Here is a 25,081-nt window from a genome sequence, read left to right as displayed (position 1 = left end):
GGAAGTGAAAAGAGGGTGGGAGGTGGGAGGGAGGTTGGAATTTTTATTGATCTTAAAGCCCCGCCAACCCCCCCCCAAAAAAAACACTTGCTTCAAACTAAGATGTATCAGACCTCGGACCTAACTAGAAGGGTAATAATAATGACAATGATTTCATGCATGCTCTATGTCTCTGCTTTTTAAATAAATATATTCTATATATATATTTTTTATTAATATTTATTTCTTACAACTTCCACCTATATAGATGATAATTCCATCCACGCTTGCTCACATTAAAGTGGTAAGTGAACGCTGTAATGAGTACCTGCCAAATAATAGTAACAAATACACATGCATTAAAAAAAATTGGATTTCAAATCTTATTATTTTTCCAACCATAACATTTGACTTCTCAATATCTAAGATAAATACTTGGTTTTAACATAAAATAAAATTTATAAAGTATCTTATATTGTAAAACTTTTTTAATCTAAAATATTGCATGTAGACTCGACTGTATGAAATCGTTATAATAAAAAATAACCAATAAAAGAAAAATAATATTTATAATCATAAAGTATTACATAATCTATTTAAATAAATAAATAAATATAAAACTTACATTAAAAAATATTTAATTAATTTTTTAATAATAAATTATATTTTTTTAAATAATTAAACATTAATACACTTTACGATTGTACATAATATTATTTAATTTAAAAAAAAAAAAAAAAGAAAAGCCTAAGATGGTTGGGCCTATATGACCGGCTACTCAACGCCCTTTCTCTGATCTATTAAAAAAATAAAAAATAAAACATCCTTTCTCCGAACACAAATGTTGAAAATCTGAGCGTTATCGGCTTTGTTTATGTTTCCGAAGGAATATTTTGTACTCTTTCTTTGCACATGAATTCCTTCCCATTCCTCCTCCCTGTTTGCTCTAGAAAAGTCATCACGATTAAGAAGCCCTCAGGTTTTGTCCGCCTTGTGATGTTGTCAAATTCATTTATTGCTTTCAGGCCCATAAGGAGTGGTTCAGGAAACTTACACTGAAGCGCACCATGGTCCACTGGGTTTTTTAACCTTTAAGAATGAATATAAATAAAATCCAATGCATATTTTTTTCTTTTTCTTTTTCTTTTCAAGCTAATTTCTCATATTCTCTCTCAGATGAATTGTCGAAACTCTATAATCAGGATAAGCAGTGAGGAATATCTGAGAACATAACCTGCAGCTGGAAACATTACCATTTAACACCCGAGAAAATTCCCTTGCATTACCCAATAAGCAGCACCAGCAGTCAACGAGGCTGCATGACTTAAATCATCAGCAACTGTTGGCATGTCACATTAAACATTTATCATCAAATGACCAGTTGGCCTAAGGATCAGATGTTCTTGTGCTAAGTGGCAATAAATTAGAATACACCACACTACCTTGCATTGTCACCAAGAACCTACATGGAAAGGCGTTCCCTCCGAGACTCGATTGCGGCTTTCTTCCTCATGTCTAAATCAAATTTATCCAGATCAGAAGCAGTTCCAAGATAACCATAAAAGATCCTCTTTTTCTCACCCGTCTTCTCATCTACCCGCATAAGGTTTGGGTTCTTCTCGTCGTCCCTGCCAAATGTCAAGGGCTGTACACGAGCCCAAGCCTTGCGTCCATGATTTTCTTTATCAAAGAATTCTGAGAGCCGCATTGCCTCCTTAAGGCCTGATTGGTCACCCGAAAACTTAACCAGCGTTATACCCAGATGACCATCTCTCCCATACACAGACTTTGACTTTCCACTCCCAAATCCAAGATCTGAAACATGAATACAAACAATTGAAAAAACTTGTCAAAAGGCCTTCACTGATAATACAGATAAGGATAATCATGAATACAAACAAGTGCATGATAATTAAGACAAGGATAATCGAGGATAAATATCAAATTAACATGTTACTGAATTAATATCAATGCATCCCAAAACAAGGCAGTTTCCATTTCCCCAGTGATGACTTTCAGATTCTCTCTAGGAGAAATCCCAAGTCCCCCAAAATATACCTACTATCAAGTACATTTACATCAATAGTTACAGTTCTCACTGGATGGCTACTGGCTAGATGTCAAAAGACTCCCGCATTAAGCAAGCACAAACCATATCTCTGCCCTACTGATAATTTGATGGTACTTGACAGATCAATAAAGCATACAAACAAAATACACGGGCAACATCACCACCACCATATGATATTTTAAGATGGATAACAAACATAACATTTATATTCAAGTGAAAATTATACTAGAAAAAAATGTCATAAGTGAGAAGAGATGAGGGAGAAACAAAACATGCAAATCAAGGCATTATAAAGCATAAAGGGATTAGTAAAACGCCCTGAAGACTAATATTTGACCAATTGCCAGCAAATGTGACAAAACATGAGGAACCAACTGTACTTTTACAGAGGCTGGGCTCATTAAAACACAATTTAGAGACCATTATTCGGTTCTGTCTGAACAAACAAAATCTAATTGGATTAATCAGCAACTTCTGATTTGGGAAGTTCAACTTCCTTGCTTTTGCTTTTTGATCAATGAGTTTAAATAAATAACTTAGAATCACATTGTAATGCACTAGAAGGCCCATTTGCCCAGAAAAAGCAGCTTGCAGGCCCATTTCATAACACAGAAGCAGCATCCATTATTACGACAATCCCTGGACAAGGCTCCAAAACACTCGCAATGAGAAATTAAGATAACCGCAAAAGACCCAATCTACACGAATGACACCGCTACAGCTGAACTTTGAACTTCAGAAAATTTTGTATCAATATCAAGGCAGGGAAGACTGATAAACGTGTAAATCATCAATAGGATATAGTTTAATATCCTACTTCCACAACACAAATGCATAGTAGCTTTTTTATTGAGATATTCATCAATCAATTCTTAATCTAAGTTATGATTCCTACTACATGATCAAATATATGAAATCCAATATAAATGATATAATCCAACCAGTTTGTGTCAAGCTTACAGGAAAGGGGACTTTTGATATCAAAGGAAAGGGCCTTTCTTGAAATTATGCTGACTATTAACATACTTCTTCAGTTAAATGTCTAAGATTGTTTTCTCATCTTCACCAACAATTGAAATAATAACACGCAATCCTACTAAATGGGAACTCATCCTCAAAACTTTAGGTAAGCCATGCTAGTTACTACTACTATTTCAGCTCTTCTAATGCCACTATGGTAGCAGTACGATTTTTTCTAGTAGCTCAGCTTCTTCCTCTTTTTATGGTTATACCTTAAATAATGACTTTTTTAATAAAAAATTTATTGAAAAAGCAGCTTAGCCAATTCTACAATGTTCCAGTTGAGTTATATGATGTGAGCTCTAGGTATTGGGTCTTATTGAGCTGCTTTATTTCATTTGGCTATAAACATCAGAACCAGTGGTCCAATATGGATTTGTTAATCCTTGTGAAATCACATCAACTCCTCCTGTAGTTAAATCTTATTAAAAACTTAATAATCAAAGCCAAGCATGAACTCATGTAAATGTTAACCGATACTTGGAGAGAGCGGAATTGGATCCACCAGATCCAGCAATAAATATTTTTTCTAGGTAGTTCCAGCAATATCTCAAGGCACTAGGGAATTGAACAGACAAATGGATGCTTTCAAGCATGCCTATAATACCTTTTCCTGCTAAGAATAATCTTACAACTGCAACAGATAATGAGGCTCTACCATGCTTGACAAGTCAAGATAAGCTGGTCCAAGCCTGCTTAAACCAGTGGTTTTGATTTGTGGTTGGTGGTCTGCCAGTGAATATAGCATGTTGACCGAACCAAATAGAATGAGAAAATGTTGGGAATGGCACATTCATTTAATGCAAACACAAAGTGAAAATCAAGACAGACTTAGGCAAGAGCAGAAAACAACAGCTCATATATATATATAGAATTGAAAGAGGCATGCATATGATACCCCAGATTGTGTGTTGGTCTGCAGGCATGCAGTGAGTACATTGATCTCGGCTATATAAGCAATTAAGAGGAGCTCTAATAGTAACTGCTTTTGGGCAAAAAAAAAAATTATTACTTTTCAATGTATACTTCCCATGTACTTGGGCTATGCCTTTTACTATCAATAAAATTTTACTTTTACTTATAAAAAAAAAAAAAAACTAATTTTGGGTTATCTCACATATAGTCACAAAAAGCTAGCCCAGCCCCAAATCATAAAATAGATTCAGAGCCAAGTTAGTAATGCTGTGTTGTATATGGATAAATAACGTAGGAAATATTGTTTGGTTTGTGACACGTTGGTGTGGCAACATGCTAACTTCCATATCAAGTATATACTAGGTTGATCTGGCTCGTACCTCCCCAGATCTAGTTAGCATGTCCCAAATTTGTAGCCCTGCAATTGTTTGCTCAACGGTCTATAATATCAAACAAAACTTATAGCCACCACCAGAAAAAGCAAGAGGAGGAGGGCATAGGATGCAAAAAGAAACTAAGAAGGAAAATCATATAATCTTAAAATCACACCATAAGAAAGATAAAAGAACCTGCAATTGCTTGCTATCAATCATCTACAATATCATTTATGGGCTCATGATCTAGGCAATTTGATCCCAAATTTGGGTTTAAGGGGAAGCCTTGCCTATATGCGAGGCTTAAGGTCCCCCATAGGCCATAACACAATTCATATAAATCCAAGTGTTTTTTAATCTACTTTTTGTTTTTTGCAGGGGGGTGGGGTGGAGTAATCTGGGTGAGCTTCATGGAAGTCAACATGACCATTTAATTGCAACAAGCTTAAAACTGTAAATTTCTACACAGGACGCAGAGATAAATAGTTCTTTCGTCCATATTCCAAAGTGAGAATTTAAAGGGGAAAAAGAAAAAAAAAAAAACACTACGAAAAAAATGTGTGGCACCAATAAAAAGCAAGTGCTTCAAGCAACATAAAAAGCTTAACCGTAAGAGATGCAACTCTTATACATCAGCCGATTACCTGCTTGAGCCTTGAATTCTGTTAGTAGTAAATCTTAGCCACCTGCTTTAATTTGGGGCCTAGCAAGAGTTCAGCATCACACAAACTTCACCCATAATCACCTTTAGCCATGCATTAACAATTATTAAGTTCTGTAACTAGCCTTACTGCACCCACCCGTTTCTTCTAAATCACACCTCTATACAGTTCCCTACCTATTTTGAACACCCAGTGTCAACCTCCTTTATAGTGAACGAGTCTGGACCAAATTACCAAGTGAAATCATCCATTGAAAGTCTTGACATCACTCTTTTCTTTTAGCTTGGATCATCAATCTATGAACCTTCAATAGATTAATTTGTTTTTCTAGAGGGCCTCATAAAACTAAGGCATTCCTCTTAGGCTGGTTTTCCAAAATCAGAGATGCTTGTGACGTCTTACTAAAGAAAACGTATCTAAAATTTCTACATTTTTTAAAGTCACCAATGGGATCTCATAAACTTTCTATAAAGGAGAGATGTCGGGTTGATAGAATAGTGTTGCCTATGTAGAGGGATGGAGATCGATGGATCATTTCTTAGTCCATTGTCAGATAGTTAGCACTATGTGGCAAGCATATTTTGGTCTCTTTGGCTAGATTTGAGTGATGCCTAGACAGGTTGCGGATTTATTATCATGTTGTAAAGGAAGACTTGATAATGATCATGCTAGGCTCTAGTGGAGCATGATTATGATATGTTTAATGTGGTACATATGATGAGAAAGCAGCGATTGAAGCTTTGAAGACGTGCAAGGACAACAGAGGATCTCAAAGCTTTTGTTTTAGTATGCTATATTTTTGGATGGTTTATACCCCATGGAACTTCCAATGAAGAGTCAGAAATTCCTTAATATTGCATTCAGTTATAAAATGACTTATAATTCAACAATAACTAGAATTCTGCTGCCTTCAACCAACCAGCCCAACCAAGTTGAAGCCCACACACTTTTCTCAATAAAAAGTAATGCAAAACATGCATGTAGAGGTAACAGGGCATAAAGATTTAGATTCTAAAAAATGATCAATTGCCCCAAAAGCTTAAACGGATGGAAATTGTGATACCCCATATGATAAGGATAAGGGTCGGTGGTGTATCAGATTCTACATTGCTTGGAAAGGGAAAATTCTTGCTCTTTATAATGATCCAATAGAGCTCTAAAATTATCATTGACTAGTCCTTTTGGAGTATAGGCAATGTGGTTTGGGCCTTCCATTGGGGTGTTACAAATGGTATCAGAGCTTATTCTAACCATAAATGTGGGACTTGAGCCGTGCCACCTATGATGGACTGGCTCAACAAGGACGTCACGAATTTAAGGGGGGTAGATTGTGATACCCCATATGATAAGGGTAGATGGTGTATGGGATCCCAAATTGCTTGGAAATGAAAAGTTCTTGCTTTTTATAATGATCAAATTGGACTTCAATTGTATCATTGACTAGTCCTTTTGGAGCATAGGCCATGTGATTTGGGCCTTCTATTGGAGCGTTATAGAAATGGTGTATTTAATCATATCATAACATTCTAACAAATGTAAACGAATCCTTGTTAAAACTGAAACAAAAGGGAGGCCACAGCCAGAGAAGTGATTCAGTACATGAAGGTAATTAAATTTAAATCACTAACAATGAGAAGAAGTGATGGACGGACAAGAACAAGGACCAAATATTTGAAGAAACAATGAATATGACAATGAAAATATCATGACTATCACAGCATGCATCAGTAGAGTTTGATAATGCGGTTAGTAAGGTCGCAAACCTTTGAGAACCAAATCCCTACTGAAAATAAATAAATAAATCAGTCTCAATACCAACACAAACATTAGATGGTGGTTGAAGTTAGAGCGAGAAGATGAATAATGCATTGCCACAGCAAACAACATAGTTGTAGAGTGTTCTGACACATCACAAATTACTGCACAAGCCAAACTGAATTTGACTAAAATGCATTGCCACAGCAAACAACACAGTTTTTTTTTTTTTTTCAAAGAATCTCATACCGATCTCGCAAACCTTGTGTATGGAGCCTCCGTCAAGTATAGTATAGCATGGGCAGGGGTCATTGGCTTATAGGGGTCCACCACCGCCTGCCCAATTTCCCGTCATGCCCAAAGTTGGCACCAGGAAACAGAACCATCTATGCAATGCAGAAATTCAGGCAGAATCTTCAAATATACATTTCATTTCTCTCTCTACTAAATCCCTACTCTGACCCCCCAAAATACCCTTCTTTTTAACAATAAGCTTATAAATATTGCCCAATGATTCAAATTCATAATGATATCTGCAAGTGAACCTGATTAGCGGTTCCTCAACCAAGCACATCTTAAATAAATCTAAGACTGTTACTCTTAACCCAAAATGAACAATACTATAAAAAATAATTTATATTGGATGTGGCCATAGAACAAATGCTTTGTTCACAAGTAGCTGTAGAATGAATAAAAAAAACTGGCATAGAAAAGGGAAACTAAATATAAATACACTCAAAAAACCTATAACTGTAGCTACCTATGGTCGAATACACATCCTATTTTCTCATTAGCTCTATACAAGGCCATTTCCACTACCTAACACTAAGTTCCAAAATGAAAGTGTCCCTCAAATCAAGCCAATCCATCATTAGAAGGGTAGTACGGGAACTAAACTAGAGGTGATTGAATGCAACTTTGCCCTAAAATTGATATCCCTTAAAAACTAATATAATTATTCCTAAAAATATCATACGCATTCTGCTATAGACAGTGGGACTAAAGATCAGATGCACGAATCCGATCTGGATGATCAGAGGCCAACATTTTGCAGGGACACTTCAATACAGAGAAGATAATAACAGCAAAGAAATGAAAGGGTGCATTATACCTCTAATTTTACTATCCATTGCTTTGTTTCCCAAACCTTCCATGCGCCCATCTTTACCCTTCCCTGTAATTGTATTATGAATTATCACAACAGGTGGCCATACAATCAGATCATCCTGGTTTGCTGCTGCTTCATCAGCAGATAGAAACTGATATGCCTTTGAGCTATCAGGAGGCTTCGAGTAGTTCCACCCCATTAAAACACACAGAGCTTTGTGTAAGCCCAAGTGATCCAGAAGCAAGTCAGCATTATCTGAGTTGTAAGTGTGCATTATGAGACCATGCATGTCCGGAAAATCTTTAGAAGACCTGAAATTATGCATATCAAGGGCATTGAAGAAATGATTCAGGTTTTCCTTTCAGATATCAGTATGTGCCCACAAGTTTGAACTATAAGGGGAATGAAGGCAATGGATTCACCATTTTTAAGGGAATATTCAAGGCATAAGTGAAAAGGTGAGATATCAAGGCTAAACAATATTGTAGTAGATTAGAGCTAGAGAAAAAGCATCAATAATATTGGTTGCATTGCTGGAACAACACTACTGAACGATAAATTATTCCCTTATGCATAAAAGAAAAACTAAGATAATTACAAATGACTTTTATCTCTAGCCATGGAAAGACCCATTTCAAAAGTTTCAAAAAATGAAATCATTTTGACTTTCATTTGTGGGTGATGCCGCCATTTCTGCAATGACTCTCACCTTGTGATGATTTGTGCCTCCAAATCACAGATAAAACAGTACAATAATCTTAAACTAGGAAGATCTGAATGGACGCCAAATTCAACGTACAATCAAGGTTCATCAAGCTTTAAACTGATATGCAAAGTATGTGCAAGTATTTAGCTTAAATAAGAAACATATAATATTGTTCTTATAGACAGCTCTTGTTTCTGCTCAATTAACAAATAAATCAACACTACAACATCATGCCATCCATGAGTCACCAGTAACTGAGTGAATACCACATACATAGAGCTGACAAACTTATAAGCCACCACCAATGCCAACTAAACGATTGAATTGCCAGCACGGCTTTTTTTCTCTCCTTCCAATGATGATGCAGTATCTTTTAAAAGACTCAGCACCATGGTATGAAATTAACAAAATGGTTCTACTTGGAAACGTTTAGGAATCATAGGAGTTGATAACAAATGATGTGGAGCTTAGTATTAAATTGGGATTATGCTTCTAATTCTGTCAAATCAAAAGAATAAGGGCAGCCAGCTAGAGACAACAGTATATATCACAAAGAGATTGATGGTTCTAATTGGAAATGTTTAGGGATCACAGCAACTGATAGCAAATGATTTGGAACAGTTGTTAATTTTGAGAAAATTAAATCTGTTTAAGGCCAGTACTGCAGCTGATATAGGCTTTGGTATCTGTCAGAAAATGGCAACAGAATTGAAACAGCAGCATATAAGAAAAAGTTCAGACCAATTGAACCTATGTTGCTAATTGCTAGAGGCAAGAATATAAATAAATAAATAAATAAGCCAAGATAGCAATCAGAAACCCTCCCAGTAGAATTTAAAGCAGAAAATTTTTCAAACTCTTTTAAGTAATAATCATTTCATTAAAAACGCTAAAATGCACACCCATATGCAATGAGATATGTAAAAGAAAGTTAACTAGCCAGAAATATAAATAGAAGTAGAAATAAATGCTTTTAAATTAAAACGGTATCTGCTCACAGGCCGATACACTAGTGTGTGTATAATAATCCATATATATTTTTTTATAAGCAAACGATTGTATTAATAAGAATAGGCATAGCCCAAGTACACAAAGGGGTATACAAGAGGTAACACCTATTTAGGAAGAAGAAATGAAAACAAAAAAATCATGAAAATCGAGGCCATTGAAATCTATTTCTCCCCCTTGTTATCTTATTTCTCCCACTACCTCTTAACTTCCACAGATATTTAATGCCGGGGAACCTCACCAAGGCAGGGCCTTTCGGACCCACCTCTGTAAAGTAAACTCCGGTCCCATGCACCGCACTCTCGGAAGTTTCCCTATAAAAAATTGGTTAAATCGCTGACTTTTCACCAGGGGGTGTGGCCCTAAAGGATTGTTTGCACCCATGAAGTATTGAACCTTGGACCTTGAAGGGAGTGAGACCCCAAGACCAAGGCCTTCACCACTTGGGCCAACCCCTTGGGGTTTGCATCAAAAACTAAATTACAAGCTTTTGATAAAAAATGAGCGGTTCTAATAAAATTTATAATATACCTTTACACTTTGAAGAGATCCCGTTGGTACTACTTAGGCCTGTTTTGGATAAAAAGATGAGATGAGATGATCTGTGAATAGTAGTGAAGTGGTTTGTGAATAGTAGTGAAATTGTTTGTGTTGAGATGATTTATGGGATTTTGAAAAAGAAGAGAAAAAGTGAATAAAAATATTATAAAGTTAAAATATTGTTAGAATATAATTTTTTTATTATATTTTTGTTTTGGGATTTGAGAAAGTTTAATCATTTTTTGTGTTTTGTTTGGAAGTTTGAGAAATTGTAATGATTAGATAAAAAAGTTGACGTTTTGAAATTGAAAAGTGCTTATGCTTATGGTGTTTAGATATTGAGATAAGATGGGATGAGATGAGATGAGATGAGATAGGAGGCTCTTGCTATCCAAATCAAGCCTTAATCATCTTAGCATCCTCATTTTATACACTTTTAAACAAGTGGACATTGTATAATAACTAGTATGAAGCCAGTTCATAGCTAGGTAATGAAATTTAAAATTTATTATAATAGATCTTCCATGCCACATGCCACTATGAAGCACGTACCCACTCAAGCCTAAATATTCTAGGTCATCTCAAAGCTCAATCTACCCCCCTCAAAGTATTCTATCAGAATTACAAAAAAACAATAATAAAAAAAACCAAACAACCAGGCAAAGGGACAAAACTCTTGCTCATGTCACTACTGAATGAGTCATCACACAAAGAACCAAGCAATTAAGAAGAGTTGACTAGTTTATTATACTCATTCAGCATGTTCTGAAATTACAATCCATTCACGGTGACAAAAATATGAAGAAACAGAGACCATGTGTACACGCAATTAGCCACACATATCAATGTATGTATGTGCACGGAGACACTATTATATATATGATAGTGCCAATGAATTTTGATGGTACCTATGAACCTGACACGAAATTAATGGGTTAAAGTTGAGGAATCTAATCCATTTCATTAACTAAGTTGGGTTAGTGTCTACTCATATATGAATCCAAACTTGATTTGACACGACCCCAACCTGACACACAATATTCAGAGATAACAATTTTTATTACAACCTGCATACCCAGCATGAAATCAGCAGATTAAGGTTGATAGAATTGACTCATTTTAGGGTCGATATACAACACAAACTCCAACCTGAATCCGACACAACATGAATTGTCAGCGATATTATCAAATGCCAACCAGAAATGAAAGCATGAAACCCAACCATTCACATCGATTGCTCAACAATTCTTGTACATTCCAGATAGAAAACAACACATAAGTATCAAGCTGAAGTGACCTTGATGTTATAAGCCACTTATTAGAAAATTGGCTACAAAGAGTATCCACTGATTAGAGATGGCCATTAACAGAAAATAGAGATGATAACACCTAAATATGATCTTCATAGAGACGTTGATGCCATAAGCCACTCATTAGACACTGATTGGAGATGGCCTATAATATAATATCAAGACAATATCCTCCAAATATGATCTAATCTATCAAATGCACGGCGGAGGATAATCTAGACAAAAATGAATGAAAATTTAAAATTCTATATCAACCAAAAACATTAGCACCTGTGCAATTTGGGAACCAATTAAAAAGAATCCAATTCCCAAGCCTCTCCCCACATTCCAAAAAAATCCGGATGTGGTTGAGGTTAAAGATTTTCGCTGCATTAGCTTGGTGAGCGGGATGTATAAAATTATCTCAAAAGTCTTGGTGAATAGGTTAAGCATAGTGGTGGAGCAAGCAATATCAAACCACCCCAAAATGCCTTTGTGAGGGGGAGGCAAATACTCAATGTAGTGCTTATTGGCAACAAATGTTTGGATAGTAGACTCAAGTTGGGAGTGTCGGGGCTTCTTTGCAAACTATAGATGGAAAAGGCTTATGATCAAATCAATTAGAGCTTCTTACTCTATATGCTCGAGAGATGTGGTTTAAGGGTGACGTGGTGCTCATAGATCAAACATTGCATCTCTATTGCACACTTCTCTATCTCTCAATATATCTCATCTTTTATTTGCCGAAAATAACGTATTATTTTGTGAGGCTAGCCATGATCATATATGTGTATTGAAGGCTCTCCTTCTATGCTTCGAAGGCGTTTTTGGATTGAAGGTGAACTTGGGCAAATGCGATGTAGTTCTGGTGGGGCAAGTCCATAATGTAAATAGTATCGCTTCTATCTTAGGATGTAAGATATCTCATTTACCCATGAAATATCTTGGCCTCTCGTTGGGTGCTCACTAAAAATCGATATCCCTTTAACATGATGTCCTAGAAAAAATGGAGTGGAAACTTGCTAGTTGGAAGCGGATGTACTTATCCAAAGATGGCAGAGACACACTCATCAAAAGTACCATGTCCAACCTACCGACTAATTTCCTCTCTTTATTTCTGCCTCCATCAAAGGTGGATTAACGTATGGAGAAAATTCAGCAGGATTTCCGATGGCGAGGGATGAAAGAAGTATTCAGATTTCATCTAGTAAAATGGGTCATTGTTTGTTCCCCAGTTTCTGAAGGAGGTTTGGGTATCCGAAATTTGCAGCCCTTTTTTTTTTTTTTATTTATTTATTTTTTTTTATTTTTTTTATAGGTAAACAAAGCTATATTAATCAAAGAATAGGCCTAGCCCAGTATATACAAGAAAAGGCCCCTTTAAGTAGGCGCAAGAGAGACAAGAAAATCATGAAGGACCATTCCATTGAAATCAACAGCAATGGCCCAATTACAAAGCGTACTAAAAAATAAAGCCAACAACTCTCTCTAGCGTTCGCTCCTTGTCTTCAAAAGTCCTCGCGTTCCTCTCCTGCCATAAACACCACATGATGCATAGTGGTATCATCCTCCAAACCACTACTATCTGGGACTGACCTCCTATGCTGGGCCAGCAGTCCAAGACTGCCACCACTGTCCCCAGCATGGCCCAATTCAACTCTACTCTACTTAGCACCTCATCCCACAAAGCCCGTGCAATCTTGCAATGCAGCAAAAGATGATCTACCAACTCGCCCCCTCCCTTACACATACAGCACTAATCTGCTATAATAACCCTCATTTCTTCAAATTATTAGTTGTGAGGATCTTACCCAAAGTAGCTCTCCACACAAAGAAGGCCACCTTGAGGGGCACCTTATGTTTCTATATCCTTTTCCAAGGGGACCAACAGTTGGGATCTTGAGAGAGAGAAATATAGAAGGAGCGAACCGAGAACATACCTTTCCAGTGCGGGACCCACCAAAATTTGCAACTTTTTAATAAGGCATCATTGGGCAAATGGCTATGAAGATATCCCATAGAACATGGAGCTTTGTGGGGAACAGTTTTAGACTCGATATGGTAGAGCATGGGAGGTTGGTGCTCGAACAAGGTGAGTGGGTCATATGGGGAGGGGCTTTGGAAGCACATCAGACAAGGATGGACAAAATTTTCTAGTTTTACCCACTTTGAGGCCGGTGACGAATATCGATTCAAATTCTGGCATAAAATATGGTGTGGTGACAGGGTACTTAAGGAAGCCTATCGAGACTTCATTGGTATAGCAAAAGGAAAGGAAGCCTCGATTGTGGACCTCCTTGACCAATCCAACAGCACTCCCCAATCGAATGTCACATTTCTTAGAACTGTCCATGATTGGGAAGTTGGAGCAATCTCCGAATTTTACAACCTAGTCTATTATGTTCCTATGAGGGGGGGAGGTGAAGACGAGCTTTTTTGGTGCCCCTTGGCAAAAGGGAAGTTCATAGTACGCTTCTTCTACAAATACATCTCTAAGCATAATGTAAATCCATTCCCGTGGAAGAGCATTCGGAAGACAGAGGGCCCCTTAAGGCATATTGTTTTGTATGGATAACTTCTTTGGAGAAGATTCTCACTATCAACAACTTAAGGAAACACCAAATCATAGCCTTGGACATGTGGTGTTTGTGTAAAAAGAGTGGAGAATTCATTGATCATCTACTAATACATTGTGAGATAGCCAAAACTTTGTGGAATGACATTTTGCTAGGGTGGGTGTAGCTTGGGTGATGCCAAGAAAGATGATCGACCCCTTAGGTTCATGGAGAGGTCTCCAAGGCACTTCTCATATTGCCGCAATTTAGAAGATGGTTCCTATCAGCCTATGGTGGGGTCTTTGGAGGGAGAGGAACGAGCGAAGCTTCAAAGATCATAAGCAGTCATTGGATGAACTTGGAACTTTCTTTTTTAACACTTTGTTCCAATGGTCGATTGTAATTGCTTTTAATGGCATGACCATTCATGAATTTTTTGTATCACTAGAACATCACCCCTAGGCGTTGCTCTTGTATATGACCCATGTACATGAGTTTTTGCCTATTCCTACAATCAATAAAATCTTATTTACCAATAAAAGAATAATTACATCGAGACCCTAAAAAATTAGGTCATAATCATCGGAAAAGTAGAGATGTGCATTCCAAGCTAATCAAATCAAATCCCTTAAATATTAGGTCATAGTCCTAGGACAAGTAGTATGGCATAGAAGCACATATCAAAGCTACAATTTCTAGTGCAAACAGAAGTGCATGCCCAAACTAATGCCTAAATCCATTTTCAACTAATTGCTGTCAGCATGCACCCACCTTTCTAATAGGGAAAAGAAATAACTGAAAACTGTGTCATATCATTACATACACCAAAGTAACTTGCCAATGCATCGTCCAACCTAGATGATGATCTGGTGCTTTATGTATGTACTTCTATGTAAGTAGTTACAAATATAATACAGTTATAACTACCTCAATACATATTAAAATCAAAAGACCTGCACATGCAGCAACTCAAGAAAAGTACATATAGCATAAATTGAGCAGCTACATATGACCTATCTAGAAGAAGGAAAATATACAAGAAAAAAGAAACAAAACATGAAGTATATCGATCCTACATTTTACTGGGGAAGATATTTCATCTTAGTTACAATCCAAAAACACTTTCTAAAAACAAATCAAAGTCACCATTTTCCAATTTTCAGCATTATACTATGTAACTATTTCACATATAATGGTAGGAATCCTATTTTTCTGATACGTAGAATGGTGGGAATCTTATAAAAAAAATAGCATGATCAGAGCAATCTTTCCCAGATTATCAGGTTCATGGTTAGATTAATCCACTGAAATACACAACTATCTTATCAAACAACTAAAGGTACCATCAGAAGTATAAAAAGTCAGCTGAAAAAAGGAACCAATGCATATTGCATAGATCTTCCAATCACCTTTCTCAACCGAATATGTAAACAAAACTAAGATATAAGCGACAACAAAATTCCTCACAGAAGCACTACAAATAGCTGACACCAAACAAGCTATTGCTCAGGAACTGAAGCAACATACAAGTATCATACAACTAACAATTCAACCTTCATATTGGGTAAACACTAGTTTCAAAGGCAATGCAAAGCATGAACATACTAGGAAGATGATTCCATTGTGTATCATGTGGTGTACGTGGTCAGAAAGGAATGAGGGATGCTTTGAAGAGAGGGAGTGCACAATAGCAGAGCTTCAGAATTTTTTTATGCACACCTTATTGCTTTGGTTCTCAGCCATTGTACTTTATGTAAACAATGTTCATGACTTTTTGTCCCTAATCTAGAATGTATTTAGGTGTTCTTTTGTATACTTCCTGTATACATGGGCTATGCCTATTTCATTCGTATCAATAAAATTTACTTCTTACGTATAAAAAAAAAAATGAAAATACTAGGATAAGAACTAGAAGGTTCTAAGAGTAAATGTAAGCAATTACAAATAAAAGACCTCCCGACAAAGTTAATAAGAGACAATTCCTTGCTTCATGAAAAACCAACCAAGGGAGACTAGTCTCCTTGAAAAACAAAAATGTGAGCTACACTATTGAATTCTAAGTGCACACACACAAACACAACTCTTAAGCATTAGACAACAAGCACTTCCTCCCAATACCCACATGGTGCATCCAGAAACTGTAGGCAATGATCAAATTTAACCAGCATGTGAAACAGTCCACAAACGACACTATGAAATCCTAAGTAATGTCAAAGATCAATTCCCCAAGGCCCTCTTTCTGACACAACATTAAAGGTAGTAATACAATTTCACATTGTGACTGATTAACCATGAAGATAACTGTACAATTTTTGTTGTATGCTTAAGAGGTGTGGGAAAACTCAACCATTTACTGCTTCATGGTGAAGTGGCTAGGGCCTTGTGGGACGTGATCTTCCACCTTTTTGGGACTGAATGGGTTATTCCACAGCTTGTGATAAGAGTTAACGGTGGCTTGGAGTTGGTGGGGTAAACTGGAAGGCATCTTGAGCGTAGATGTATGGAGGATAGCTCCTTTATGCTTAATGGGAGCATTTGAAGGAGTGCATTGTTCACAGCTTTGAGGATTGCGAGACATCAGTGGAAGAGTAAAAAAGACTTCTATGCTTGGCCTTTGTATAAGTAGACAATTGCCCACAACAATACCAGCTTTGATTTTTGTAGTGTTTCTGAATTCTCGCTCCTCTTCCTTTCTTTAAACTAGGTGTTTCACCCATCTATACCACCAGTGTATGTGGGTTGCACCCCAAGTGCTCTTTAATAAAATGTGGTATCTTTACTTCTAAAAAAAGAAGTCCCTAAATCTACCAAAGCAAGTTTCTAAATAATTGCAAAAGGTAAATCGCAAGAACAATCACAGTACCACATTTCCCACGCCTATTTTTAATCTCCTATTTGTCAAGTTAAGTTAACTTAACAAGTCACCTCCTGGTTAGAGTCTTTAGCTACCATGAACTTTTACTCAAAAAAAAAAAAAGTCACCTCCTGGTTAGAAATACCAAAAGTAAACTCCAAAGTGCTAACTGACTAAAAACAAAAACAAACAAGCACACAATACAGACATACATACATACCTAAACACACACACACACACACACACACACACACACACACACACACACACACACACACACACACACACACACACACACACATGTACATATATATCAGACTTGCGAACACCTTGAGGACCTTGACAGTTCCTTATATCTCACTTTAATTCCTGACACCTACACTATGCAGAATGCATTTGATCTCTCACGCCTCAGCTCAACAATACTTACAGAATTTTTTTTAGATAAGTAACAAAATGCTTGGTTTTTATTGCACAGTCTAATAGGCCATAGAAGGCACATACAATTGTGGAAGACATGTCAAATAGCCATCCCAACTCCTAGCGCAACACAGAAAGGAAAGAAGAAGAAGAAAAAAAAAAGATGAAGCTATATACTTCCTCCGTATACCCATTTGGTACGACTTATGGATAGCTCAAAACGAATACAGCACCAACGCATGACGCGATATGTTAATTAGGAGCAAAAATAATAATATTGCGAAGAAGAGTTTAAAATGCACGAAATGTAGTTTCCTCTAGGTTCTAACATCCCATCCAAATGAAAACAGATTTTTCAAGCCAAGCAGGAAATTTTAAAGAAATAGAAGAGTATGAAAGAATATCCAGCTCAAACTAAGCAGACCTGCCACAAGCAATGCATTGAAGCCTTCCATGCTTTCCTTCCTCCAAGTAATTCTTCCTTTGAGTCGCATTCTCATTAATTAACTTCGCAAATTGGAGAAACGCCTTCTTCAATGCGTTCTGATCGACTTCAAGGTGCTTAAGACCCGTATTACCACCAACCCTCATGTACTTCGATGCCCTATATTCATCGCCCCGGCCAAACGGGCCACTGGTTCCAGCAAAAGACTCGCCCCGGTCACCGCCGTGACCCACCGGAAGACCGTTGGAGTGCCCATACTGCGCGAATTGCGGTATGTGCTTGGCGAACTCATCCTTCTCATCCTCCTCTCTATACTTCCTCTTCATCGACCCCTCAGCGGTCCCACGCCCATCGAGCCCTAGCGAGTTCCAATAATCCTGATGCCTACTAAACCCTCCGGGACTCGCCGGTGCTGGAAAACGGTTATCGAACCCGCCCTGTTCGGGCCTTGGACCGGGGCCCATAGGCAAGAATCTTCCCGCGGGAGGCCGGGGCGGAGTAAAATCTAGGTAATCGAGCGGGAGGGCAAAGTAGGACCGGACGGTACCGTCGGCAAGAACTATAGTACGCCGGTCGAGCATGTGGAAACCGTAGACCGGGGGAGGCGGAGGGCCCAGAGCGGCGGGGTCGGGAAAGGGAAATGGAGGTCCCGGAGAGCGGATTGGAGCATGGCCAGAATGACTTGGGTCGGTGGGGATTTTGTGATGGGGTGAGCTCGGGGGTTTCGAAGTGGGGTTGGATGGGGGTTTGCTGTGTTTGGGGTCAGCGGATTTTTTGGAGGAGTCGGAGGGTGGGTTATCGGATTCCCAGCGAGACTTGCGTTGAGAGGAGGAGGCTGAGGATGGAGAAGGCTTATGGGATGCGCTTTTGTTCTGATTACCTCCGGCCATCCTAGAGAGCGCCTGCTGATATTACTTCTTGAAGAACCAGGGTTCGGTTTTGCAGAGGAAGAGAGTGACTACCAAAAGGGCTTTGTCCTTTTTATATTTCACAGGGATGACTGGAATTTCCAAAATAACTTCTATAATTTACTTTTTAAAGAATTTCAAAGAGGAGAGGACTCAAGTTCAAGTTGCCCGACGCATTCAGCCCTTGTTTGGAATCTTGGATAGATGATATGAAATAAAATAAAAACTAAAAATTAAATATACTATAATTTTTAATATAATTTTATTTTTAAATTTAAAAAAATTATTTATTTATTATATTTTGTGTGAAAATTTTAAAAAAATTATAATGATTATATAAGATACCAAATTCTAAAATCTGAAACTAATATTTTGAGATTTAAAATTTTTGAAATGTTATTTTGATTACATTTATTATAAAATAATAATATTAGATATAGTCATAATTGTACAAGTATCTTACACTCATTTTGAAAAATAATAAGATCTATTATTAAAAAATTAATTTTTATATATTTACTTATTTTTTTTAAAGAATACATGATATTTATCCATTCTATGACTGTAAATATAATTTCTCATTATAAAAATTTAATAAAAGATTTTGATATTTACATTTTATTATTGTGAGAATGTTTGATTGAAACTAGCAAAATATTGAGAAACTCTTCGGCATATTTGGATGCTTAAAGTATTTTGAAATGGTTTGAGTGAAAGATGTTTTATTAAATTTTGAGAAAGAATAAATAAAAAGTTAGAAAAATATATTTTAAAACAAGTATTATATTGAAATTTGTAAAAGTGAATAGATAAAATTAAGAAATTATTTGGATGTAATTCTTAATGTTATTTTTATTTTGAAGTATGTAAAATTTGCATTATTTTTGTATTTTGTTTTGAAATTTGTAAAAATTGTATTGATTTTTGTGTTTAAATAATGATTAAATAAAAAATTTAAAATTTAAAATTTAAAAAATATTTTGTATTTAGATGATTCTTAGAAATGAGATTATAAGAACTTTTTATTTCCCAAACATGCACTCTCCAAATATCTTACTTAGAAAATGCTCAAAAAATCCTACAGGTTTCTAATGTTTTAAGAAAGACCCAGTTAGCTTGTAACTTTGTGCAGGCTTATCAGTAGCGCCTTTGTGATGTCAATTAGCGGGCTTATCAAGAACCTTAGTTGCAATTTCTCCAGATGGTAGATTTTCTATACAAAATCCAGGGGACAACTAAAACATCTTTTCTCCGGCCTCCTGGTCGAATATCTGGGGGGGCTTTTTTAAATTTCCAAAAAAAAGTTGATCGAAAACTAAAGTCTTAGTTTGATTGTTCATTAGTGAAAAATTGGTAGAAAAAACACCGCTCATTGTTTCACCTATCTCGATTAAGAGTCAACAATCCACTGCCAAAAGAGAAGAACCCATTAAAATGCTAAAACTTGCCACCTTAATACAAAAGCAAAAGGAGAAAAATGGGAAGAATGCATGAGATGGTTTTGAGCTTCTCAACCAGTCTCTGGTTTGATGGTTTAAAATGTTTGGCATTTGCAATGAAGGCATCGATCCTCAAGTAGAATACCAAACGCTAGAGCATCTCCCTGGTTCAAAGCCCGGCAGTGCAGCGAGCCACCGAGGAATAGAAGAGCTGGGAGGTTACCAGCATCGCAGCTTGAGAACCAGTCACCACCGCATTAATCAAGGTAAACAAACCAGTATAAAATTAAGAAGGCTAAGTCATTGTGACCTTCAACTACTATATAAATGATTAATGCAGTAACATGGCAAAATCTCAAGATCAAACAGCCTCAATAGAGGTATGTATGAAAGCCGGCTAGACAGTGTTGCATAAATCCACCAAAAAACTACAAACATAAAAAAGGGCAAAATAGAATTCGCAACAAAAACATGACATCCCCAAAAGAAAGAAACAAACTCAGCGCTTCTTTGAGACACCAACAGTCTTCCCACGGCGGCCAGTTGTCTTTGTGTGCTGTCCACGCACTCGAAGACCCCAGTAATGTCGCAGACCACGGTGGTTCCTACATATGAAGAATAAAGGCTTTCACCAGCAAGAAAAGCAGTACTAAAAAAATGATAAATGTATCAATAGATAAACAGACAATGAAATGAATGTCATTAACAAGTCATAATTCCAGTAAGGTATTGGACAGATTCTTGTCTAAAACTTTTCTGATAAGATCTAAACCAAACTTGTCATCATCCAGTTCTGCATTAACTAAACAACTGTAATGGGAAACTGCTAGTCATAGATTATTTTCATGAGATAAAGTGCTGACGCCCTCTCGCATTTACACTAAATTTCCAACTCCTTGCTTCAGCATGTTTTCCTCGTGATTTCAAATCGCGCATAATAGCAGAAGACAAGCCATCCACCCAACACTCCATCCAAGCATACACAAATAATGGCACACAGGTTAGCACAATGTCATTCCTTGTGATGAAGGCCATGCAAGCCTCATCTAGATCAAATGCTTCTAAAAGGGTAAACCATCATAAATCTTCTTAAAACAGAAGTGATAGGAGGATAAGAGGTAGGGCAGCTGACAGGCTGGGACACCAGTAACTAACTTGCCCCACCATATAATGAAGTTATTCCTCTTAAAATTCATCCAATCAAGTTGCAACCAGGCCACAGTGATTTGAATCATGGAGAAAACATGTACTTGCGATACTGAGAATTGAGTCAAAGTTCAAATGACTGAAACTCATAACCAACTTCCTAAGGGGTTGTTTGGAAGATGAAACAATTTCATCTCATCTCATTTTCTTTCCAAGCATTACTCAAACACAAACACTTTTTAATTTCAAATTTTCAACTTTTTCTTCTAATCACCGAATCATAACAACTTTCCCAAACTTCATAACTCAAACTTTTTCTTCAACTTTTTCTCTCTCTTTCCCAAAACTCTATAAAACATCATAACTCAAACTATTTCACTATTATTAACAAACCATTTTACTAATATTCACAAAATTTTCATCTCATCTCATTCACCAAGCATCTCCTAAGTCAAAGTTTACAAGAAAACAAAAACACACGTACAAATAAATAAAACCTTCTAAATGATTTAGGTATTCTACAAGCCAATGTATAGTATCCAAGACATCAATGAATTGCAATTAGAGTATGGAATAAAAACTCTTAAAGTATAGAATTACAGAAGAAAGGAGATCAATGGAGGCATACCTGATCTTCTTCAAACGCTCAAGATCATCTCTGAGCTTCATGTCCAAAGCATTGGAGACAACCTGGGAATACTTGCCATCCTTGTAATCCTTCTTCCTGTTCAGAAACCAGTCAGGAATCTTGAACTGGCGAGGGTTTGCAACGATCACCATGAGGTTATCAAGCTCAGCAGCCGTCAGCTCACCAGCTCTGCAGTAACCGTAACACCACAATTTACAAACAAGGGAGAATGAAACACATATATGAAGCATAAAGAAAAATGCATCAAACACTAGATTAACCTTTACAGTAAAGGAAGTTCAAAAATATAATTGCACCTTACAAAATCACGCCCCAAAAAAAAAAAAAAAAAAAAGTTACGGCATCCGGACAAATCAAGAAGACTAGGGTTTTTACTAAAAGACACTGCACCAAGTGCCTGAATAGAAGTATAGATGAACATTATAAACATTAAAGCACATCAGCGCGAGACAACCAAATTAAATGAAAAGCGTAATCGAGAAATCTTCGTCCTCTAAGAAGTTTTACAAAGCACAGCTTTTAATATCTTTGAAACCAATGACAACAATATAGGCATAAAATTTAGATTAATCCTACGACCAAATACCACACAACTGAGCCCACGAATAAAAATCAACTATTTTATAGCATTCTTAAACTCTCGCTAAGCCCATCAAAACCAAATTGAACCAATACTAACATAAGCCAAAAGCTACGAAGAACATGCTGGAAAATAGTAGCAAGAATAAAATTTTAGTGAATGGTACCGCTTGTTCATGTCTACATCAGCTTTCTTGCAGACAATGTTGGCGAGACGGCGACCGATACCTTTGATGGAGGTAAGCGCGAACATTATCTTCTGCTTCCCATCCACGTTTGTGTTCAGCACACGCAAAATGTGCTGGAATTCCTCATTCGCTACCAGAGACTGCAAAACCCATACTCCCAAATCAACAACAAAACCAAAATAAAATATAAGAAAAATAGGATGTGCCAATAGAAGCGAGACGAGTGAATCGGAGCGAGTTGGGTCACCATGGCTAGCGCTCTCTCTTCTCTATCTCTCTCTGTGAATCGGAGCGATCGCGTAGAGTGTAGAACGAGAACGCGGTGGTGGAGATAGAGTTTGTTATTGCCGAAGAAGGGTGGTTTTAAAGGGCACGGAGGCCGCAAAACTAAACCCTAGAGGGTAATTATATGCTACGACTCATTCATGCTTGTACTTCTTATTTCGCTCCCAGCCTCCCAAGACAAAGTGGGCCCAAGAAGCTGCGATGGAGATCTACTCAAGTTGCTACAGCCGTTGGATCTGTTGAAGTTGGCACCTTATGCAAAAGTCCAGGGCCTTACGTAATTCTAGTCATGTGGCCAGATTGACTATTATACCCCTAATGTTTTACGAAAATTACTCCGAGTTTCGTGCGGATAAAATCCAATTATCCATCCCATTTGGAGGAGATGCTGAGGCAGCGATGTTGTAAAGCGCAGACATTATCAGGTGAGCCATGGAGTCTATTTCCCGAAACCCCAACTTATTTACTGTTTTCTGTCTTGATTTATTTATACTTTGCATCAATTTATTTCTCTAAATGTGTATTGGCAGTTCACTGCTCGCCTCTCAAAATCTCTAAATTGGGTGCTGATTTTCTGTTCTACTGTGTGTAAAAACTTCAATGCATTCTTGATTTTACTCCCTTTTTTGGTATTTCCAACCTTGATATATGCGTACATATGTATGCGTTTAGGTGGTAAAGGTGGAATTAGTCCAAGTATGGGGTAGCTGCACGATTCAAGCAGTTGCTGCTACACTCAACTTGGTTGATTTTTGCGAACAAAGATGGAAGCTTTTCTTGCAGCAAAGACTTGCCCCAGCCCTACCATAATCTCCAAAAGAATGGAGAATATCTGGAAACCTGACAATGAGTGTAAGTAACAAGATATCTATGTCTGTTCTTTTTCTGCAATTCATGCGGTGAGCGGCTTGAATGAAGTGGGCTCGGTTCTCTGCCCTTCATTGACAACTATTCAAGCTGAATGGTGAGCTTGAGAAGATGTAGTATTTACTCTTATTCATTCTAGAATTATTCTTCCTGCATTTCCAACCTTCGAATTTAGTCACAGCTAAAAGGACAGATGTTGTAGAAGAAGATGATTCCCGGATTGCATTTCTTAAAATGTAGACTGCAACAGTTTCTTCACTGATAAACTATATACCTGCATTGCATGTCAGTCATTCTTCCTATCTTGTATCTTAGTTCATGAAATTCATTGTGTAGACTGGTGCCTCAGCCTGCACTGTTTTGCATGTTGAGCACTCATTGCCTTGTTTCTTTCTTGACTCTTTTCTTTAAAATAACAGGTAAAACAAAACTAAGGTGTCATCGTGTGCTATCCCCTCAACCAACTCCTTCAAGTCGCCGGCATATCATAGTGTGTACTGGTGCATCATTCCTTAGCACTCTGACCATAAACTATGGCTTGATACCATCAGTTGTTTGGGCTGAAGATAAGTCAAATGGCCAAGAGGAAGAGGATGCGGGGATTACTGGTGCCCTCAAATCATTGTTTGATCCTAATGAAAAGACCAAGTCCGGTAAAGTGTTACCAAAGGCATACTTGAAATCAGCGAGAGAGGTTGTGAAGACACTGCGCGAATCCTTAAAGGAAAACCCCCAGGATATCGCTAAGTTCAGACGCACTGCAGATGCAGCAAAGGAATCAATCCGAGAGTATTTGAGCAGTTGGAGGGGACAACAAACTGTGGCTCAAGAGGTACTTCTGAAATAACTTGTAGGACTCGGAATGCACAAGGATGTCTTTTATGTTTTAGTTGGATGATTCCTAACGAATTTCAATGCTGTGGATTCACCTGTAGGAATCATATGTTGTGCTAGAGAAAGCAATTAGGTCATTAGCCAGCTTCTACTCGAAGGCAGGCCCATCTGCCCCACTGCCAGAAGAGGTTAAGTCAGAGGTATTGGATGACCTGAACACAGCCGAAGGGTTTTTGTAACACGAGCAATATGTAACAAGATGTACATCTAGTAAATCAAGCTTAACCCATCAAGTCCTGGATTGGGATTCAGACTGCTACCTTTTTATGTATTTTTATTCGATGTTCAATCAAAATTATGCGCGCTTGCTACCTGGAAGTTGTTGGGGATTTCTTTATTTTCAATATATTCTCGGGAAGCAGCAAATTCATATACAAGCATCGACATGGCAACCACGGGAGACTTGGCAACTAGAAAATGAACAG

The 25,081-nt window shown here is 37.3% G+C and overlaps 3 protein-coding genes across 5 annotated transcripts; 1 reads left to right on the top strand and 2 right to left on the bottom strand.

The window, feature by feature from the left end:
• Positions 1-1,228: 1,228 nt before the first annotated feature.
• Positions 1,229-18,704, bottom strand: LOC122275326. Its single transcript, XM_043084342.1, has 3 exons — positions 17,681-18,704; positions 7,888-8,195; positions 1,229-1,794 (listed from the first exon to the last, which is right to left on the bottom strand). Exons 1-3 carry the CDS (start codon positions 18,589-18,591, stop codon positions 1,442-1,444), a joined length of 1,572 nt encoding a protein of 523 aa, XP_042940276.1. The 5' UTR covers positions 18,592-18,704; the 3' UTR covers positions 1,229-1,441.
• Positions 18,705-20,329: 1,625 nt separating this feature from the next.
• LOC122275317 (40S ribosomal protein S18-like) lies at positions 20,330-23,020 on the bottom strand. Its single transcript, XM_043084329.1, has 4 exons — positions 22,858-23,020; positions 22,590-22,750; positions 21,823-22,011; positions 20,330-20,653 (listed from the first exon to the last, which is right to left on the bottom strand). The coding sequence occupies exons 1-4, from the start codon at positions 22,858-22,860 to the stop codon at positions 20,548-20,550; spliced, it is 459 nt and encodes a 152-aa protein (XP_042940263.1). The 5' UTR covers positions 22,861-23,020; the 3' UTR covers positions 20,330-20,547.
• A 220-nt stretch (positions 23,021-23,240) lies between these two features.
• On the top strand, positions 23,241-24,969 carry LOC122275297 (photosystem II D1 precursor processing protein PSB27-H2, chloroplastic). Of its 3 annotated transcripts, XM_043084302.1 has the most exons (5): positions 23,267-23,320; positions 23,426-23,479; positions 23,568-23,747; positions 24,182-24,594; positions 24,698-24,969. In XM_043084302.1, the coding sequence occupies exons 3-5, from the start codon at positions 23,660-23,662 to the stop codon at positions 24,833-24,835; spliced, it is 639 nt and encodes a 212-aa protein (XP_042940236.1). In that variant the 5' UTR covers positions 23,267-23,320; positions 23,426-23,479; positions 23,568-23,659; the 3' UTR covers positions 24,836-24,969. The 3 variants fall into 3 exon arrangements, with proteins under 3 accessions (XP_042940244.1, XP_042940236.1, XP_042940252.1); XM_043084310.1 differs by lacking the exon at positions 23,426-23,479 and having other exon boundaries at positions 23,241-23,320; XM_043084318.1 differs by lacking the exon at positions 23,267-23,320 and having other exon boundaries at positions 23,440-23,458.
• Positions 24,970-25,081: the final 112 nt, after the last annotated feature.

Source organism: Carya illinoinensis, chromosome 1 (genome assembly GCF_018687715.1).
Source record: "Carya illinoinensis cultivar Pawnee chromosome 1, C.illinoinensisPawnee_v1, whole genome shotgun sequence".
Classification (NCBI taxonomy): Eukaryota; Viridiplantae; Streptophyta; class Magnoliopsida; order Fagales; family Juglandaceae; genus Carya; species Carya illinoinensis.
The sequence above is the reverse complement of the archived record's forward strand: the minus strand, read 5'-3'. Positions and strand labels throughout refer to the sequence as shown.

What these genes read in the sequence shown, in the direction of transcription:
- LOC122275297 (XM_043084310.1), top strand. Translation starts at nt 23,660, where the DNA reads ATGGAAGCTTTTCTTGCAGCAAAGACTTGCCCCAGCCCTACCATAATC. An exon ending in CTGGAAACCTGACAATGAGT is followed by an intron (nt 23,748 to 24,181) that starts GTAAGTAACAAG and finishes TTAAAATAACAG; the next exon opens with GTAAAACAAAACTAAGGTGT. An exon ending in AACAAACTGTGGCTCAAGAG is followed by an intron (nt 24,595 to 24,697) that starts GTACTTCTGAAA and finishes ATTCACCTGTAG; the next exon opens with GAATCATATGTTGTGCTAGA.
- LOC122275317 (XM_043084329.1), bottom strand. An exon ending in GATGTAGACATGAACAAGCG is followed by an intron (nt 22,012 to 22,589) that starts GTACCATTCACT and finishes CGGTTACTGCAG; the next exon opens with AGCTGGTGAGCTGACGGCTG. An exon ending in GAGCGTTTGAAGAAGATCAG is followed by an intron (nt 20,654 to 21,822) that starts GTATGCCTCCAT and finishes CTTCATATGTAG; the next exon opens with GAACCACCGTGGTCTGCGAC.
- LOC122275326 (XM_043084342.1), bottom strand. Translation starts at nt 18,591, where the DNA reads ATGGCCGGAGGTAATCAGAACAAAAGCGCATCCCATAAGCCTTCTCCA. An exon ending in CAATGCATTGCTTGTGGCAG is followed by an intron (nt 8,196 to 17,680) that starts GTCTGCTTAGTT and finishes GCATAATTTCAG; the next exon opens with GTCTTCTAAAGATTTTCCGG. An exon ending in AATGGATAGTAAAATTAGAG is followed by an intron (nt 1,795 to 7,887) that starts GTATAATGCACC and finishes TTCATGTTTCAG; the next exon opens with ATCTTGGATTTGGGAGTGGA.